Here is an 18,330-nt window from a genome sequence, read left to right on the forward strand (position 1 = left end):
TACAAAGCAGAACGAAAATACAAATAGGGGAAACAAGACAAAGCTGTGGATAAGCGGCACGATAACGACGGTGACCCGACAATGCTTTTGTATGCGATTGTTTAATGAAAATGGCAGACGGTCACAGCTAACTTCGTATCGACCATTCTACTCGACAATGTCACCGTAGTATTTGCGGTGGCGCTCACTCACGGAAGAGTGAAAAAGGGAGACAAGGCCAACAGTGTCCTTCTTCCGGCGCGTTCCACTAACTCGTTTTCTTCTGCAATGTGGGTTGCTTCCGATAACGGTCCGACCAGGTTTCGCGCCGAGAGAGGGGAAGTAGTCGACTCCCTCTCGCTTTGTGCTTCCCGCACGTGGTGCTCGACAAGAGCGAACAACAGGAAGGGCGAACCAAGAAAACCAAGGAAATAGCGAGTGGTGGGCTCTTGCCTGCAACAACCGTCGTTTCGAGGCGATCACGAGAAGCAAACTGAAAGGTGCTTGTACCTCATTGTTTCGAGGCGCCTTAATCGCTCTCGTCGGTCGGCCAGTTCACGAGGGGAAGGACGGGAGAGGGAGCGACTTTCTTTTGCATAACGGCAGGACGGCTAGCGGAACAAAAAAGCGCGTCGGTGTTGGCGCGTGCTGAGCTGCGCGGGCAGTCACAGTCAATTGAGGGGAAGAGGTGAAGGGTTAGAGGTCACTGCATGGGCGAGAAGGTACGAGCCGCTCTGCCAGTTGCGTGCAGCGCGCACATTGCGTCCGTGTTGACTTTAGAAAAAGGTCAGGTTGAAACCTTTTGTTGCATTGATAATTGAAACACTGGTGCTTGAAACCAAATCGCAGTTTGTCGGCTTGAACGGACAACTAAGGAACACTACGTTTCATTAAAATGAAAAAAAAAAAACATCACAGGTACAAATTACCCGAATTTTAGCACCATATGGCTGCCTGATGAAAGCAGGATGTTGGCTTTCTTTCCTCTTTTTCGCCCTCTCTCACCAGATGGATGCTCTAAATGCATAGTTTAAAGCGCAGGACTGCATCGCAATTCTGGTGCTATATGTGCATTTGATCATTGTCCAGCTTTGATGGCTATAATGTGGAACGCGTGCTTTTAAATGTCTGGTCGTTTTAATTTTGGTCACGTCATACCTAAAGAAGTCCTCTAATTAGTATGCAGCCCGAAAACTGCTTCTTATTCGTGTTTTTCGCTTTTGTTGGTAGCTGTGTGAATCAAGCAACAAGCAGTAAGCTTTGTATTAGTGCGTAATGAACTGACAGCTGGTGTGATTCAAACTGTTATCCGCCTTTGCTGAGGAAATGCTGTCGAAGAAAAACGACGTCGTCCGAGGTGAAATGCTTCGCTGGTTGGTTGGTTTTGTTTTCCTGATCATCTATGGTGGGGGGGGGGGGGGGGGGGGATTTGGTTTATTCGTACGTGTTGTTCTTGGCTTTTCTGTCGCCGTTCGTTATGCTACCAATTACCACAGCCTCTATATTACTATCAGTTCTACACTCAGTGCTGTATAAATAGTGGAGTTAACTATGACCGTAAAGCATGCGTTAAACAGAAGGAAGTCATCATCAGATCGTGTAATACACGGAGCGTAATACGTGAGATGTTTCTACGTTCTTGGTAGGTATCACCAGATACGCGTATAAAGCTAACTATCGCTGCATAAATGTTATATCTCACAGGGTCTTTAAGAAACACTTGCTTGGTAGTGATACCAATAACACAAACAGTGTAACAGATTTCGGTGCCGAGTTGGGTCCCCGTGTGTCTATGCGCTCTCGTTTATCTGTGCCGGACTGCGCTGCACGCAACATTGAGCTCGTTCTTCGCGAGCTCCTCTCGTCGTCGTCACCGGACGAGATGGGCGAACAGCAAAGAAGCCGCCGGTCTCCCTGAGGCCGCCCAGTCGGTCTGCGGAAGAGAGTGTATCACGACTGCGTTCCTCCTCTAGCCTTCCGTCCGATGCGGGCTCCCGGCAGCGATAAGATTGGAGACTCGCAAGGCCGGCAGTACTTTGTGCTTCTCACTTGGTAGCGACCTCACTTGCGGACAGCGACATTCATCGAAGCCGAGCACGTGAGTAGATTGATCGGCAACATTTGTTTTTATTTCTGAAAAATGACTCCTAAAATCTAACGTTTTTTTTTTTTTGAAGCCTCTAGTACAATATGCACATTAGGATGGTGCCGTATTTTCATGTGTCGTTAAAGCTTGTTTTTCAATATTTCGGGGTGTTCTTGTATTGTTAAGAGTTGCAAAAGATAAAAAAGAAACCCACGGCTGGATAATGATTCTTGCACGCGTCGCGCAAATATTTTCGTTTTGTGCTCCAGCTTATCTTGTTTCATCTGCTATGTTCTTGAGATTATGTAATAGGAAAAAAGTGTTCATCTCTGGTTTAGTTTCTCAATTAATACTAGAGTTTGTTCAGGTTTCTGCCTCTTATTGGCTGTGTAGCATACTGTCAAAATTAAATGAATTATAGTTAACTATGAAATAATGAGCACCACTTGAGCATCACAGGTGCATAAAAATGTTCATCATTCGTCTTTCCAAGTATATAGCGTAGACGCTTGTGCACTTGTACAATGCTGTCTAAAGTAATTTTAACAATGCTTTCTAGAGCAGCCGCTTTTGCCATTAGCTTTTGGCGACTTTCTTCTGCTCCTTAGTCAACCTATCAATCTCTTTTATTCGTTCAAAAATACGGAGTAACGTTGTAGCACTATATGACTATAACTATATCACGAGCGTCACAGAGTAATGCGATTGGAGGGGCGGTATGTCTGACAACACCCTCTCCCCAACTCAAAGTACAGAGTCGCGACGAACAAGAATTTCAGCCCTCATCTCGCCATCACGCGCAGCTTCGATTCTACAAACTCTCGTACCACACAAGTCCTTGCTGTCCGAGCACAATTTTATCTTACCGCCGTATCGACGTTATACATCCTGTCATCGAGCCAGAAAAATGTCGAGCGCAGCGAAGGCAATCACGATGCCCCGCGAGAAGACAATGAGGGATTGTGCATCAGTAGCTGCGGAATAAAACACAATACACATATCGCTTTGGCGAGCAAGAGATTTGATGACAAAGAGTTTTCTAGTTGTTTAGTATATGTATATTTTTATTTCGACGACCGACTTTTTACTTCACATGGGAGAATTTTGGTGTCCCTTATGAAACATTTCCAATATGTGAACATAGAACTTTTACTGGGAAGATGGCACCGGAATCGAGCTTCAGCTTTCAATCACTAATTTTGACATTGTTTTATGATTATTCGTTTTTTGGGGTTATCCAGAGTGTTGTACCTGCACCGGAATATTAAAATGAAACACGTGCTAAGCAGATACGTTCCACTTATTCTTAGACATTAAAAGAAACATTAACTCAAATTGAGAGTGCAATAACGCACTGTACACTACTACATCACTTCTGAACACGTAGCCGTTGTTTTGAATTAGTACAAAATGCTTTGACACTTGCCCTCACTCCCGATCACGGAAGGACTATCGTTCCTAAAATTGCCTACTGTCACAATAAATGGCCAAGGGCGTTTGCCATGGCTAATGAAAATACATGTGTCGCCACACTACTATTGCACATTTCATTTCATTTATTTACTCTCAAGGTCGTACAGGCAATACAGAGAGCAGTGGCAATAGAAAAAAAAGCAAATGAGGCAGCACATGATCACAGATAGCCGACTTGAAGGCATCATGATCTGTGATAGTGACGATGGAGGCGGGAAGGCGATTCCACTCTTCACTTGTTTTCGGGATGAAGGCTTCGAGGTATGCATTGCCTAAGGCACCCCGACCTTCATTTTATCATCAATACGGGATGACGAATGGCTCGGAGGTGAAAAAAGCGTCATTTTTAGGTCATTATTAGTGTAGTATATTTTATGAAACCGGCATAAGCGGTAAATTTGACGTCTAGTAGAAAGGAGAGGTAGGTCAAGCTGTTGCTTCATGCGAGAAACGCTGGCTAAGCGATAGTAGCTACAGAGGATAAACCTAGCTGAGCGGTTTGGAACGGATTCTAAGGACTGTATTTACGAGCTAGTGTACGGGTCCCATATCGGTGAAGCGTACTCGAGTGTAGAACACACGAGTGTTTTATATAGCAGTAATTTCAATGGAACGGGAGCGAGGCGGAAATTCCGCCGAAGAAAACCAAGAGTACTGTTAGCTCTGTTAATAACATGGTGGATATGTTTCTGTCATGACAGGTTATTAGTGATATGGACGCCTAGATAGTTGTAGCTGTCGACGAACTGAAGAGGGCAACCGTTAAGTTCATAGCCCTGAGAAATGACTGATTAATTTTTCGAGACACCCTCATTGCTTTACATTTGTGAATGTTTAGTTTCATAAGCCATGTATAACACCAAGAAGAAATTTTATTTAGGTCAGATTGAAGAACAGGAGGAGTCACACTCATTAGAAATTACGCAGTACAGAACGGAGTCGTCTGCAAAGAGCCTTATATTAGAACTAACAGAATCAGGCAGGTCATTATATATTTTAGAAGAATAAGAGGCCCTAGGACTGACCCCTGAGGAACACCGGATGTTACATTGCATGATTTAGAGTCATGATCATTAACAGAAACATACTGTGTTCTATTCTGCAAGAAACATTCAATCCATTTAAGCAAGCTACAATCAAGAGGGAGTGCGCAAAGTTTCAGTAATAGTAGTCGATGTGAGACGGTATCGAAAGCTTTCGCGAAGTCAAGGAAGATGCAGTCAATAACTGAAACTCGATCTAAAGCGGAAGACAGATCGTTAGTGAAGGTTAATAATTGCCTCTCACAAGAATAATTTTACGAAAACCATGCTGCTGTGACGCAAAAACGTTATTAGACTCAAGAAAACTAATCAGGCTGCAGTAGATTATGTGCTCGAATAATTTGCATGGAATGGTAGTTAAGGAGATCGGCCGGTAGTTTAGGGGGTTATGAATATCACCAGACTTGTGGACTGGAATCACCTTCGCCGTCTTCCAGTCGTCCGGCAGTGTTGAACTCTGCAAAGACTGAGTAAAAATATATGACAAGAAGCAGATGAATAAGCTACAGTACTCTTAAGAAATTTGTAATTTATGTTATCAACACCTACCGATGAGGAAAGTTTAGCTTTTTTAATCATATAGTATATGCCATCAACTTCGATCTAAATCGGCTCTATCTCAAGGTACGTAAAGGCACGTGCAGACGGTGAAGTAGCTATTAGAGTGTGAGAAAGAGATAGCGAAAATGTGTTGTTAAAAGCCGTTGAGCAAAGCTCACGGGGGACAGGAAATCCAGCGTCAGTTTTCAGAACCATTTCTTTAGGTTTGCGTACGTTGATAACATTCCAAAACTTCTTAGGCTTAGTTGTCAGAAGATGTGGTAGTGTTTCTGAAAAAAAGTAATTCTTGGCTGGAGCCATTTTACATTCAGATGCAATAGGCAGCTTTTACTTTGGTTTCCCCAGTCAGCTTGAAGCGTCATAAATGCGGTTTTTTTTTTCTTGATAAGAAGCTGTTTTAAACACAAGGTGAACCAAGGAGCCTGATTGCATGGGGATAATAGGCGAGTCGGAATATATTTTTCAATATATTTTAAACCTCATTTTTGAAAAGGAGCCAGTTTTCCGCGATAGACTTTTCCCAGAACTGTGGAAAAAAGAAATCCACAAAACTTTTTAACTCGGTATTGATCGAGTGAGGAAAAATCAGCTCTACTGTAGTCACGAATTTTCTCACAGTATTTTAGACGCTGGGGCGAGCGCAAGGGCGTATCAAAATGAATTATCGAATGATCGCTTAAACCAGGTATAATTGATAATGAAGAAATTGAATCACGAGATGTGGTGAAGATGAGGCCAAGGATGTTGGAAGAAATTGCAGTGACCCGGGTAGGCTCTTTAACAAACTGGGTGAGGCCAAAGGTCGAGCTGCTACATCAAGAAAGGTTTAACATGGGGATGATGATAGAGTACTGATGGGAAGTCAACAGCCCAGTCAATGTCAGGGAAATTGAAATCACCGAGCAAGAATATTGGTGCTGGATGTTCAGCAACGATTTGGTTAAGACCGTCTAATAGTTCATTGCAAAATGTGGATGAACTTTCGGGTGGTCGATAGCAAGCAGCAAATATCACGTCTTTGGTATTTTTTAAGCGTCTTTATATCTGAATACAACAGCACAAGAATGCAATCTGTGAAAGTACGTGTATATCAAAAGGGGTGATATCAGATGAAACAGCCATCAAGGTCCCACCGCCATATCGTCCTATTCGGCGATTTCAATAAATATTGTAAGCCTTACTGCGCGCGAAACGTTCCGAATTTTCAATTTTATCTGAAAGCCAAGTCTCGACTAAAACAAAAAATATCTGCATTACACGTGTCGATTAGGGCAGACAGGTCATCGCTCTTATTCATGAATGGAGCGGATGTCAGTCAACGGCACAGAGCAATCGTTGTCATGCTTAGTCTGTACGGCCGCGCGATGCTAACTCTAAGCAGGGTATGGGGTATTCGCAGGAAAATTTATTGCGCTGCTGCCTACATTACCGCTGGCAGTAGCAATAATGTTCTGCTGAAATTCATAAAGAGTATCGCTTTGAGAGCAATACACGTAGCACGCTTTGTTGATGAACAATTTGTTGTACCTGAGATGATACAATTGACCGGAGGACTTCCCAAATGCAATTAACTGATCCCTAGTTATTTCTAGTTGCCCGAAAGAAGTCTTCTTGAATGGGCACCACAGGATCCGTTCAGTTTCTTCTTTTGAGTTAATATGTTTTCCTTTACTTTAAATGATGCCACATGTGACAGTTTGAAAACCTTCACAACTGAATAGTCATCCTGATGCTCTTTTTTGAAGTACAGGTTATCCATGACGAAACCGTTCACAAATTGGTGAATTTGATCCTAGGAGGATTGTGTGCTCTACACGATAGAGCCGGGAGACGAAGACCCGTCGCGATGTGGGCCCTCTGGACAGCCTGGAGTTGAATGTGAAGACTGCTGCTCTTGAGGGATTCCTCTCATTGCTCTTTCGGGATGGGTGGAGAGGCGTTAAGGGCTGGGCACAGCCAGAGCATGTGATCAAGAGAAGCAAGAAAATTAATTTTATTGCAATATAATTGTTCGCTTATCGCAGCTAAGGGCTCGTTCGGAGAAGCTTGTGATCGTTAAGGGTTCAGTGGTCATTTATCAGGCGTTCCTTTTAGAAAGCCGGCGCTTAAATAGTTGAATTTATTTTTCGCTCATTGCCGAGGTGATACAGAAAGGAGTGGGTGGTGGCAGTGTATTTTAGCAGTGTAACACATATTTCATGAGGTCTTTCTTGAATTCATTCGCACGGACGATGGAAACGATGCAAGCGGAAAGGTAATTACAGTCGGCCGCTCCAGTTGTGGGAACGAAATAATTCGAATATAGGTTAGTGCGGCAAAATGGCACATCAACCTTAAACTGCTGTTCGGTTCCGAAAGAAATGCACAGTCAGGGTAAGAAAGGCGAGTAGATTTTATAAAAGAGACACAGATACATCTGACGACGAATTGACAGGTTAGGCAAATCAAGATTGGATTTCATTAAAGTGACACTTGCCGTGCGCGAGTAGTTGGATAAAATAAAACGCACTGCATGCTCTCGAATGGCTTCTATGCTGAGAATGAAGGAACTTGAATGAAGATCTCAAATTGAAAATGCACACCAAAGTTGGGACCAAACTAATGTTCGATAAAGCTATGGATTTAGGTTGGCGGGAGCCACACAAAGGTTGCCTCCTGATATCGCCATTAAGGGAAAGTTGTGAGCTTGCATTCGAACCTAAGCTATTAGTGCCGAAATTATCTGGACTTCATTACGAATACCGACCTGTGACCCACGTAACAGGCGCGCTTGATGTGTACGACTCTTCTAATGTAAACAATTCGCAGTGGCGGATCAACGCAGTGGTAGTGAAATGGTAAAGCCTCCGCCTCGTATGTGTATTGAACCACGTGCCTCCCGACGCAGAGCCGAGCGTCCGACCCACTGGGCCATGAGTGCGGGGGCCTGTCGCAGTGCATTTAGCAGCTCATGAATCGTGTCTCCAAGCAGGCTCTAGTTAGCCTCTTTCTTTGCGCACCAGTATGCAGCTGTTGCCGTTTCTGGCAGCGCTATTTGAAGAAAACGTTCTTTACGTGTGCATTAATAATGAGTGAATATCTGTAGTTTGGCGTTGTAATATTTTGATCCCGTCTTCATAGTACTATACCCGAAAAAAAAAGAAGCATCCGCACAGGAAGTGTCATCTCATCTTCCGCAGTTTCTAAAACTAATATTTGAAAATTGAGTCATTGCGGACCCTGGTTACTTAGTGGCTATGGCGTTGGTCTGGTGAGCTCGAAGTACCACTGCGCATTCGATCACGGCTATGGCGGTAGATTTGGTGCACGCTAAAGATCGCTTGCTAGTCAAGAATATTTCTCAGCCCGCCATGATGGCGTCAATCAGGTCGTTGTTATGGCACGTAATAAGGAGGACCTAATTGTAGTTTTAAATCAGTATTAGGTGCTGATGTAATGAAGAATTGTTGCTTTTGGTAGGTCACTCCACACCATTACAGTTCGAAAAAGCTCTGCACAAGCTTTCCCCACCTAATTTGATGCGTTGTTACGAAGAGTACAATTGTTAGGCTCTCATCAAAACTTTACCTTTTTATTTGCAGTAACTTGGCCTTGTTTTATTATTTAAATCTGGAAAAATGGTAAGGTAGCTTTACTATCATTGCTGATCTCAGTACTAACCTAAGGATCTCACTATATGTTCAGTGCCATTCCCTAGCACTTTCCTCCTGGCACGATTGGTGTTTGATAAAATTAAAGGCTAAGAGATGCACACAAATTTAACTAACACGACCCACTTGCTCCTAATGTACCCTGTATTTCAGGTAACAAAGTACCCTATTACAAAGATTTTCGGTTTAGCATGTCAGAAAACCTTTATTTTTGGGACAATGCAGGTTAGGTACAAGACAAATCAAGGTAAGTCTATTTGATATTATACACAAGGCGATATCTATCACATGTCCCTCCTAATCTATAACTTTTTGTTCTCTAAACTTCATTTTCATCGTGGAAGTGTGCAACGCTGGGCTAGTTGGTTAATAATGATCAAAAAAGGTGACAACAGCACGAAAAAGATGACCCACAGAAGAATAAACACACACCACAAGCGCTGATTGACAACTATAGGTTTATTCCCTTAGGGTAATATAAAGAAAAGGGGGTAGGAAGACAAAGGGGACGTGATAAGCAAGCCGTTGTCACATGGTAAAACACACGTTTTTTTTTCGCTAAATTATGTGGTTTACGTGCCAAAACCATGATCTGATTATGAGAAAAGCCGTAGTGGAGGACTCCGCAAATTTGGACCACCTGGGGTTCCTTAACGTGCACCTAAATCAAAGTACACGGGTGTTATCGCATTTCGCCCCCATCGAAATGCGGCCGCCGTGGCCGGAATTCGATCCCGCGACCTCTTTGCTCAGCAACCCAACACCGTAGCCACTGAGCAACCACGGCAGGTAACAGACGGGGTGAAACAGTAATCAAACTAAAGAAACTAAAGAAAACATACTCAGAAACACGTGCGCTGATTTCTTATACACTTTGAAGGTGCCTAATCTCTTTTTCACTAAGCGTTAAGGAAGGGGCGCTTATACAAGCTTCACCTGTTCGGCGAATCGCAAAGGCCTCAGCTATCAGATGGCCATAAGCACTTCATAGCGTCTACGACCTGGCACTTTTTAAAGTTCGGAATGCACCCGGCACACACTGAAGTGAAGTGTCATGTTGGTACCTTGTTTTTGTTGGTGATTGGTGTGATGCTCGCTGAGTCGCTGGTTTAAACAACGACCCGTTTGTCCAATGTAGATCTTCGTCCAGGGGAGTGTAACTCGTGAGTGTAACTATATGGTATGTGAACTATCATCAATACATCCCTTTTAGGGGCGAAGCTCCTTAGGGTGTGGGTCGTTCCCTCCTGTGTAGTAGTAGTAGTAGTAGTAGTAGTAGTAGTAGTAGTAGTAGTAGTAGTATGTAGCCACCTCGAGTTTATGAATTGCTCAATAGATGGCGTTGTGTGTCCGTAGCCACCTGTAGTTTTATGAAGTGTTCACTAGATGGCGTTCCGGTTCCACTTCTGGTTCCACTTCCGGTTCCGGTTCCACTTTGCGCGCGTTCGGTGCGAACGCGGGCAAAACGCCGACGGCGTCGACAACAGTTCTGCGCGTTGCTGGTGCTGCTGCATGTCCAAGTTTATACAGCTGATAAAACTACCCTGAGTCGACCCCATGGCTGCTTCGCATACTACCCAAGGTTCCCCTACGGGAAGATGGTGTAATTTTCTCTCTCGTTCCCGACACGCGCTCTCTTTATCTCTCGTCCGTAGCTGTGGTTTACCCGAATGATCCCCCGGTGCTTCGCCCACTCATCATCATTCACTTCGTGGATATGCTGTGTTTTTTTAACTAAAAGATGCACGTGAAATCATTGTCAATTGTTTTAACCTGTATGTTCAGTCCTTTCACTCGAAAAAACAGTATAAAAACCCGAAAGTGAAGGACCCCAATTGTATTGTATGACAAGTACATCCGACCTGACGTGCCATTCCAAGATATGAGCGGCCGTCGAACAAGGAATGTCGCTGGAGCCAACGTTCCGACAAGGGGACTTGTCTGTCTTTCAGTCTGTCTGTATATCTCTCTCTCGGACAATAGCAGTCAGTCGGTCCGTATGTATGTATGTATGTATGTATGTATGTATGTATGTATGTATGTATGTATGTATGTATGTATGTATGTATGTATGACAATATAGTCAGGCAGTGCGGCAGCCCTTCCATCCGCATTTATGTATGTATGTATGTACGTATGTATGTATGTGTATGTATGTATGTACTTGCGTGTGTATGTATGTCTGAGAACAGTCAGTCATTCTGTCATCAGTCTCTGTTTGGCATTCGGACACAGCTATTTTATATATTAGGAAGTGGTTTAAATTTTAATTGACGTTTTTATCGTTCCGTAAAGGAAGTGTGTGTTGCGTGGCAGGAATATTGTGTGGCAAGCTGCTATACTTTCTTTTCACATACGCCATGCCTGAGGCTCCTGACCCCACTTTTCGAACATAGCTAGTTATTTCCATCAGTATATACAGGGTGTCCCACCTATCAGGAACCAAGATTTAAAAAAATAGCAATGGCGTTACTCGAACAAAACCTAGTGCATATTGTTTCCAGTACCAGCAGTGGAGTAGGCGCCAGCAACATTTTCGCTACTGAGATTTAATTAGGTATTTATAATAATTACCTAACCCGAGAAGTACTGTCCTAATTATCAAAGTGGCAATGACAAAATTGTAGAGCAACTTGAAAAACTCCCGATACAGCTTTCTATTGCTCAATACGTGCTACATAAATAAGTTTTTGCGAGTGTGAAACAAGCCCGCGAATGCGCGCAAAATTGTCGCGCGACGGGCCACTCGAGGCACTTTGCGTGCATTCTAAAAAAAAGTATAGGGAGGATGATTCCGCACCGGCAAATGTGGCCGTGACATTTCAAACTCATAAGACAGGCCCGAATATCCAAGTGTTATGATATCGCTTTCTGACTGCTGAAGTAAAGTGTTGGATTCGGCTATTAAAAAAAGAATAAAGAAAAGAAAAGTCGTGTACAACTTTAGAAGGCGAGAGAGGCCCCGCCATGAAGACCAAGGCGCGCCAGCCCATTTCCTCTGCGACCAAAGGAATAGTCCCGCTGACACGACTCGGCATAGTTGGAAGCGCGGGCGGCAATGTTCTCCGTCGGCCGGGTCAACGGCCGTCCGGCTGATGACGTAGGTCTAGAGTGCGCGCCCTTTGGTGGAGGGTCGTGTTCATCCGCCTTAGAGGGGGGAAGTGCGCTGCCTTCTAAAGTTGTGCCCGACTATAGTTGGTAACTCATGGTTACAGCGCGATTCACGGTCAGCAATAAAAAAACACAGCATATCCACGAACTGAATGATGATGAGTGGGCGAAGCACCGGGGGATCATTCGGGTAAACCACAGCTACGGACGTGAGATAAAGAGAGCGCGCGTCGGGAACGAGAGAGAAAATTACACCATCTTCCCGTAGGGGAACCCTGAGTAGTGTGCGAAGCAGCCATAGGGTCGACTCAAGGTAGTTTTATCAGCTGTATATAAACTTGGACATGCAGCAGCACTAGCAACGCGCAGAACTGTTGTCGACGCCGTCGGCGTTTTGCCCGCGTTCGCACCGAACGCGCGCAAAGGGGAACCGGAACCGGAAGTGGAACCGGAAGTGGAAGCGGAACCGGAACGCCATCTAGTGAACACTTCATAAAACTACAGGTGGCTACGGACACACAACGCCATCTATTGAGCAATTCATAAACTAGAGGTGGCTACATACTACTACTACTACTACTACTACTACTACTACTACTACTACTACAGAGGAGGGAACGACCCACACCCTAAGGAGCTTCGCCCCTAAATAAGCGACCAGCACTCGCCCTGTTGCTTTTTTTTTACCTGGCGTTTTATTTGTGATGTTACCACTGCTAAAGCTCGATTTTAGCTCCGTAAGAGCACGAGATTTACACATACTATAGACATTCTATGGAGACGGCCCACAGCGGTGCTGGATCTTCCCCACGCGGAGGTTGCCAATGCTCTGACACAAGTGTCGGCCTAAAGCAACCTAAATTTTTACATGGCCTCGTTTTCGATGTGCCACTATTCACAGGTCGGGGATTTTTTAGAAGCGTTCTACCAATTCAAGAAACACAGCTCTCGACATGCTTCGGACCGTATAGCGCCTGCATTCAAGGTATGCTCACATGCAAGGCGAATGGGGTTGTGCATTGAGTTTCACCGTTGAACACGAAAAATTGCTAGACCTAAAAAAATCTTCCGCTTAAATGTTCAAACGAACCTCTGAGTATTTTAACAGTGAATATCATTTAAATCTTTAAGATCGCAATTTTACTGATGATTTCTCATCCTCTATCTGCAGCTGCCTGAACCGTCACCATGAAGTGCAGCTGCTCGAGGGTCGAGATGGCACTCTATTTTTTACTGGTGACTGTGCTGTGTGCGGCGCAGCTGTCCCTTGCGCAGCACCAAAGGAAGGTTGGAGGCCTCAGTCGTCCGGGAGTGGTGAGTTACAGAGGCAACACGGGTAGTGGCAGCCATTTCTTTATTTAGATAACCCAAACTGATATGTGCGCGTTGTACACTCAGGACTGGAACAAATAAGAACGCCCACTATCAGGAGACAATTGAGAAATTAGCGTGGTGTTGTGAAATGAATGTTTCATTGCGACAGCAATTATGCGGACGCTGGAGGCACATTCACGCTTCAGCCATTTCCGTGAGTTCCCGGTCAATGGTGCATGCGCCGCAAGCAGACAGACCGTTAGGGCGTGAGTCTCCAGGGACGCGGACTGCGCTTGGCTAAAGAAAGGACGAATCAAAGTGGACGCAAAAAATAGTCGATGGATCGCCTTGGAAATATAATTTCTCACTATAACACCTAGGGGGTAATCTGGCGCCACCGTCTATGCGAGTTTCGTAAAGGGAGCTGTGCCATGATGGCAATCACGGGATATCTGTCTGCGAGGCTTGTGTTGGCTGCTGTTGTACGAGGCTTAGTCTAAAACAAAGATATGGCTACAGAAATTATGCGCTCTTAAGATATAATCTAATTAAAAGGATTTCATTCACCTATATTGTATCTCTCAGTAAAGTTTACTCACCTAGAATGCAGAATCGAGAGAAGAAAAGCAAGTACAGACAAGATGTTCCAAAGCGAGCGAGAATCTTGTCTGTCCTACAACTTTAGCGGCCAGCGGATACATTTTTTACGTTTCATATAATTGTAAACCCAAGAATAAGTCGTCAAAATAATCAAAACGTTTTTTTGTGTAATAATAAAGCTAAAAGAGCTCTTTACGTGCTGTTTCAGCGGGAAATAAATCATTGTGATAGCCGGAACAGTGCTACCCAGGCGCGTCCTCAAGGTATACTGGCTCTCCGAGACCGATGTCAATCCGAAGTCACAATATACCGGCATTGCCAAGCGTACCACAGCGCAGCAGCGCCAGATTTCCCTCTACGTAATATAGTGAATATATATATATATATATATATATATATATATAGTGAATATAAGATATCAAGAAAGGGGTCAGGCAAGGAGACACAATATCTCAAATGCTATTCACGGCATGCTTAGAAGAAGTATTCAAACTCTTAAACTGGGAAGGCTTAGGAGTGAGGATCAACTGCGAATATCTCAGCAACCTTCGGTTTGCAGATGACATTGTCCTATTCAGCAACAATGGAGACGAATTACAGCAAATGATTTAGGACCTTAACCGAGAAAGTGTAAGAGTGGGATTGAAGATTATTATGCAGAAGACAAATATAATGTTCAATAGCCTGGCAAGAGAACAAGAATTCACGATCGCCAGTCAGCCTCTACAGTTTGTAAAGGAGTACGTTTATCTAGGTAAATTACTCACAGGGGACCCTGATCAGAGAAAGAAATTTACAGAAGAATAAAATTGAGTTGGAGTGCATACGGCAGGCATTGCCAATCCTGACTGGGAGCTTAACACTGTCTTTGGAAAGAAAAGTGCACAATCATTGCATTGAACCGGTGCTAACGTATGGGGCAGAAACTTGGAGGTTAACAAAGAAGCTCGAGAACAAGTTAAGCACCACACAAAGAGCGATGGAACGAAAAATATTCGGCCTACCGTTAAGAGACAGGAAGAGAGCGATGTGGGTCAGAGGACAAACGGGGATAACTGATAATCTAGTTGACATTACACGGAAAAACTGGAGCTGGGCCGGCCATGTTGTGCGTAGGATGGATAACCGGTGGACCATTAGGGTTACAGAATGGAAACCAGGAAAAGGGAAATGCAGTCGAGGACAGAATATGATTATGTGGAATGCCGTAGTTGGAGATTTCCGATGATTTAGACTAATCGCTCTTTTATATGTGCACCTAATGCACGGTACGCGGGCGTTTTAGCATTGCGCTCACATCAAAATGCGGCCGGCGCGGCCTTGATTTCACCCCGCTCCTTCGGGCTCAGCAGCGCAATGCCAAAGCCCCCTACGCCACCACGGTGGTTCATACGATCGTCGTCACCGTCGTTGTCCTCTTGTTGAAATCGTCAAACACACGTATGCTCGCGTCAAACCAACTACTTGATTTACACAAACGATTTTGTCCACTTGGTAACCCTTTGCGAAACTTGATGGTCACCTATCCGCAAAAGTCTTCGCATCACATCGACTCGTACAGTGAGTGAGATCTGCGCCGTTTTTTTGAGATTTTACTTCGGCACCCATAGCGCTAGCAGATATTGCAGTTGGAGGAAAATTATAATATACAACTAGACACAAAAAATGCATGTAGGGTAACATTACTCCATAAAGTTATAGAATGCAAACATTCATAATACAACTCAACAAGCTCTTAAGAAAATGCCATCTCTCAAAATTCAAACACCTCGCATCGATAAAATTGTAGCTAAAAGGGTTGAGTAAACGCATCGTCAAACAAAGTAGTTGCAGCATCACTGGGCAGCTTGTTACACTCTTATAGGGCAAGTGGGAAAAGGGACATTCGCAATCACTTCATTTTAGATCTATCTTTTTTAACTGAAAAGGTGCAACCTAACTTGTTGTTGAGCTAGTTAGTACATGCTAATTAAAGCGGATTTGACGCACAACATTAGAGGAAGAAAACCCAGCGGTATGACAAGGCGTCACTCGCTACTAACTTTAGTGCCAGAAAAAGTCTGTAATACACAGTCATGCCGACGCGTAAAATAGTTCTGTGCATTCTGTCACGCAACATCGGCAGATTTTGATACACTTGCTAATTTTCAACACAACGAAATAATTCATATTCAACGCGCAACACCATAGGCGTATCACTTAAACACATGAATATTTTCTTTCTTATGTGATAGGCTTGCATCATTTTAGTGCTAAATATGATGATGGAAAACCTCACCCCACATTTGCAAGAATTACAATGCATAAATGCGGAAACTTTAGGTGCGATAGCAAATATATGAACACTCCAGGCGCATTTCGTTTTATTAGAACGCTCATGCTCCGCAGCTCTGTCCTTTACGCGAGCCCTGCCGCAAATAAGCGAGATTTCATACACCAAACCCACTGTCCAGGTAATTTATGGCCTTGCATACCTCTTACAAGCCCAGCAGGTATGCCACTCTGAAAATGTAAGGCTAGGTCTGAGGCTAAACAATGCAAAGGTGCTTAGCATATTTAGATATGTGGATGATTTGTTATTTATTTTAAAAGCTAATTATTGTATTACCCCCTAACTTAATTAGAGGATTAACTTCTAGCGTTGCTTCGACAACATGCAAATGGGCGTACCTTTACCCATGACGTGGCTACAGACGACATTTTACAGTTTTTTGGACTTTTACCGCACATTTTCAGAGTGGTCCTCGGTCCTCGGCCCATTTGCAGAGTTTTTTCAGCCAAGCTCTTATAGGCCCCATTTACATAAATGCGATAGTGTCGCATCGCATCGAATTTCTAGCGCATCGCATTCATGTATACAGCGGTAATGCGCTACTAAGGTGCATCGCCTTAATGCGCCTTAGTAGAGTAGATGCGCCGGGTAGATTTACGGGCGCGAGTCGACTCTCGCGGAGCATGTAAACGCAGGATCATCCAGAGCGGAGGCGGGGCGCCCAACAAGACCTTCGATGACAGCGACAAAGATGCTACCGAGAAACAAGCGAGAGCCGAGGGGGGCCTCTAACGACACCGTCGCTAGATGTAAACGGCGTCGCATGACCTTTCCCAAATGCGCTTGCAAATGCGATGCGCCACTGTCGCATTCATGTAAACGGGGCTATAGGCTAGGTTCCAGGAGATCGCGTCCGGCAACAGAAGTAGATAGACCAGAGGTAGATGAACAATTTTCGACTTCATGCATGTGGCGGTATGGCTCCATGGGCGTGGCGGATTCCCGCCAGCTGTACCTTAGCATAGGTGTCGAAACGAATGATGGATGGCCTTTGTTATACCGCTCGCCACCACCGACGCTTCTTTCACCAGTGTGGCGATACTCGACGGTGGCACGTCCCTCCAATGGTTGTCGCCCTTTGTCTCGTGACGTAGAGAGTGCGCGAGCGCTGTTATCTGCAGTTGCTCTTTGGACTAGCTATGCTACGCACACTCGTTTAACCATATCTTCCAGGATCCTGACGCCACTGCCACGCCAGGATCCTAACGATGTGGTGCAGCTTGCTGCAGCTATGAACGCTGTGACTCATTTGCTAGTCTATGACGATGGGGCGGATTTGGTACGGCAAATGCACTACTTGGCCATTGCGCCGGGCGACGGTATCCTTGCTCTTTGACGAACATACCGAAGACGCTCAATATAGCCAATAATGATGATATATAAATTCATTATAGTGTAGTGACAAATACCGGCGCCAGCAGAGGACGAAGAAGAAGACGTTTCTTGTTGTTGGTGCTCGCACTCGCTCCGCTTGGCCGTTGCCTGTTTCTGGCATTCATAAAAACGCCAAGCGCATCTAACCTTCAACGCGTCCTATCAATTGGTGGAGGTTCTCACGCTGAACGTCGTGTCATTGATGAACAGGTCAACTACATGCTTCATCGTGGCGTAATACAACCCTCGCATAGCCCTTGGGCCTCCCCAGTTGTGCTGGTAAAGAAAAAGGACGGTAGCATTCGATTTTGCGTTGATTATAGGCGCCTTAACAAGATCACACGAAAAGATGTTTATCCGCTACCCCGAATCGACGACGCTCTCGACTGCTTGCAAGGAGCAGAGTTCTTTTCCTCTTTGGACCTTCGATCTGGGTATTGGCAGGTCCCTATGAATGACACTCACCGTCCGAAGCCAGCGTTTGTAACCCCAGACGGGTTATACGAGTTTAACGTGATGCCATTCGGCCTTTGTAATGCGCCTGCCACCTTCGAACGCCTCATGGATAACATTCTTAGAGGCCTCAAATGGCACACGTGTCTGTGCTACCTGGACGACGTCGTAGTCTTTTCCAAGGACTTTGACTCCCATCTAAAGCGTCTCGCAAGCGTCCTGACTTGCCTTTCCGACGCTGGACTGCAGCTTAACCTGAAGAAGTGCCACTTTGCCGCCCGCCGGCTTACCATCTTAGGTCATGTTGTCAGCAAGGACGGTGTCCTTCCCGACCCTGCAAAGTTTCGCGCCGTC

The 18,330-nt window shown here is 44.7% G+C and overlaps 1 protein-coding gene across 2 annotated transcripts in view; it reads left to right on the forward strand.

Moving 5' to 3' along the window:
* The first annotated feature begins 1,913 nt into the window (after window positions 1-1,913).
* LOC119453929 (beta-hexosaminidase subunit alpha) overlaps window positions 1,914-18,330 on the forward strand; it is a 106,240-nt gene continuing 89,823 nt past the window's right edge. Inside the window, exons 1-2 of one of the 2 annotated variants that reach the window (XM_037715967.2) lie at window positions 1,914-2,077; window positions 13,103-13,217. In XM_037715967.2, the coding sequence (XP_037571895.1) occupies window positions 13,119-13,217 (99 nt within the window). In that variant the 5' untranslated portion in view covers window positions 1,914-2,077; window positions 13,103-13,118. Of the gene's footprint in view, window positions 2,078-13,074; window positions 13,218-18,330 lie in introns of both variants that reach the window. The other variant, XM_037715965.2, reaches the window with a different exon arrangement.

The sequence above is a fragment of the Dermacentor silvarum genome, chromosome 5, assembly GCF_013339745.2.
Source record: "Dermacentor silvarum isolate Dsil-2018 chromosome 5, BIME_Dsil_1.4, whole genome shotgun sequence".
NCBI lineage: Eukaryota > Metazoa > Arthropoda > Arachnida > Ixodida > Ixodidae > Dermacentor > Dermacentor silvarum.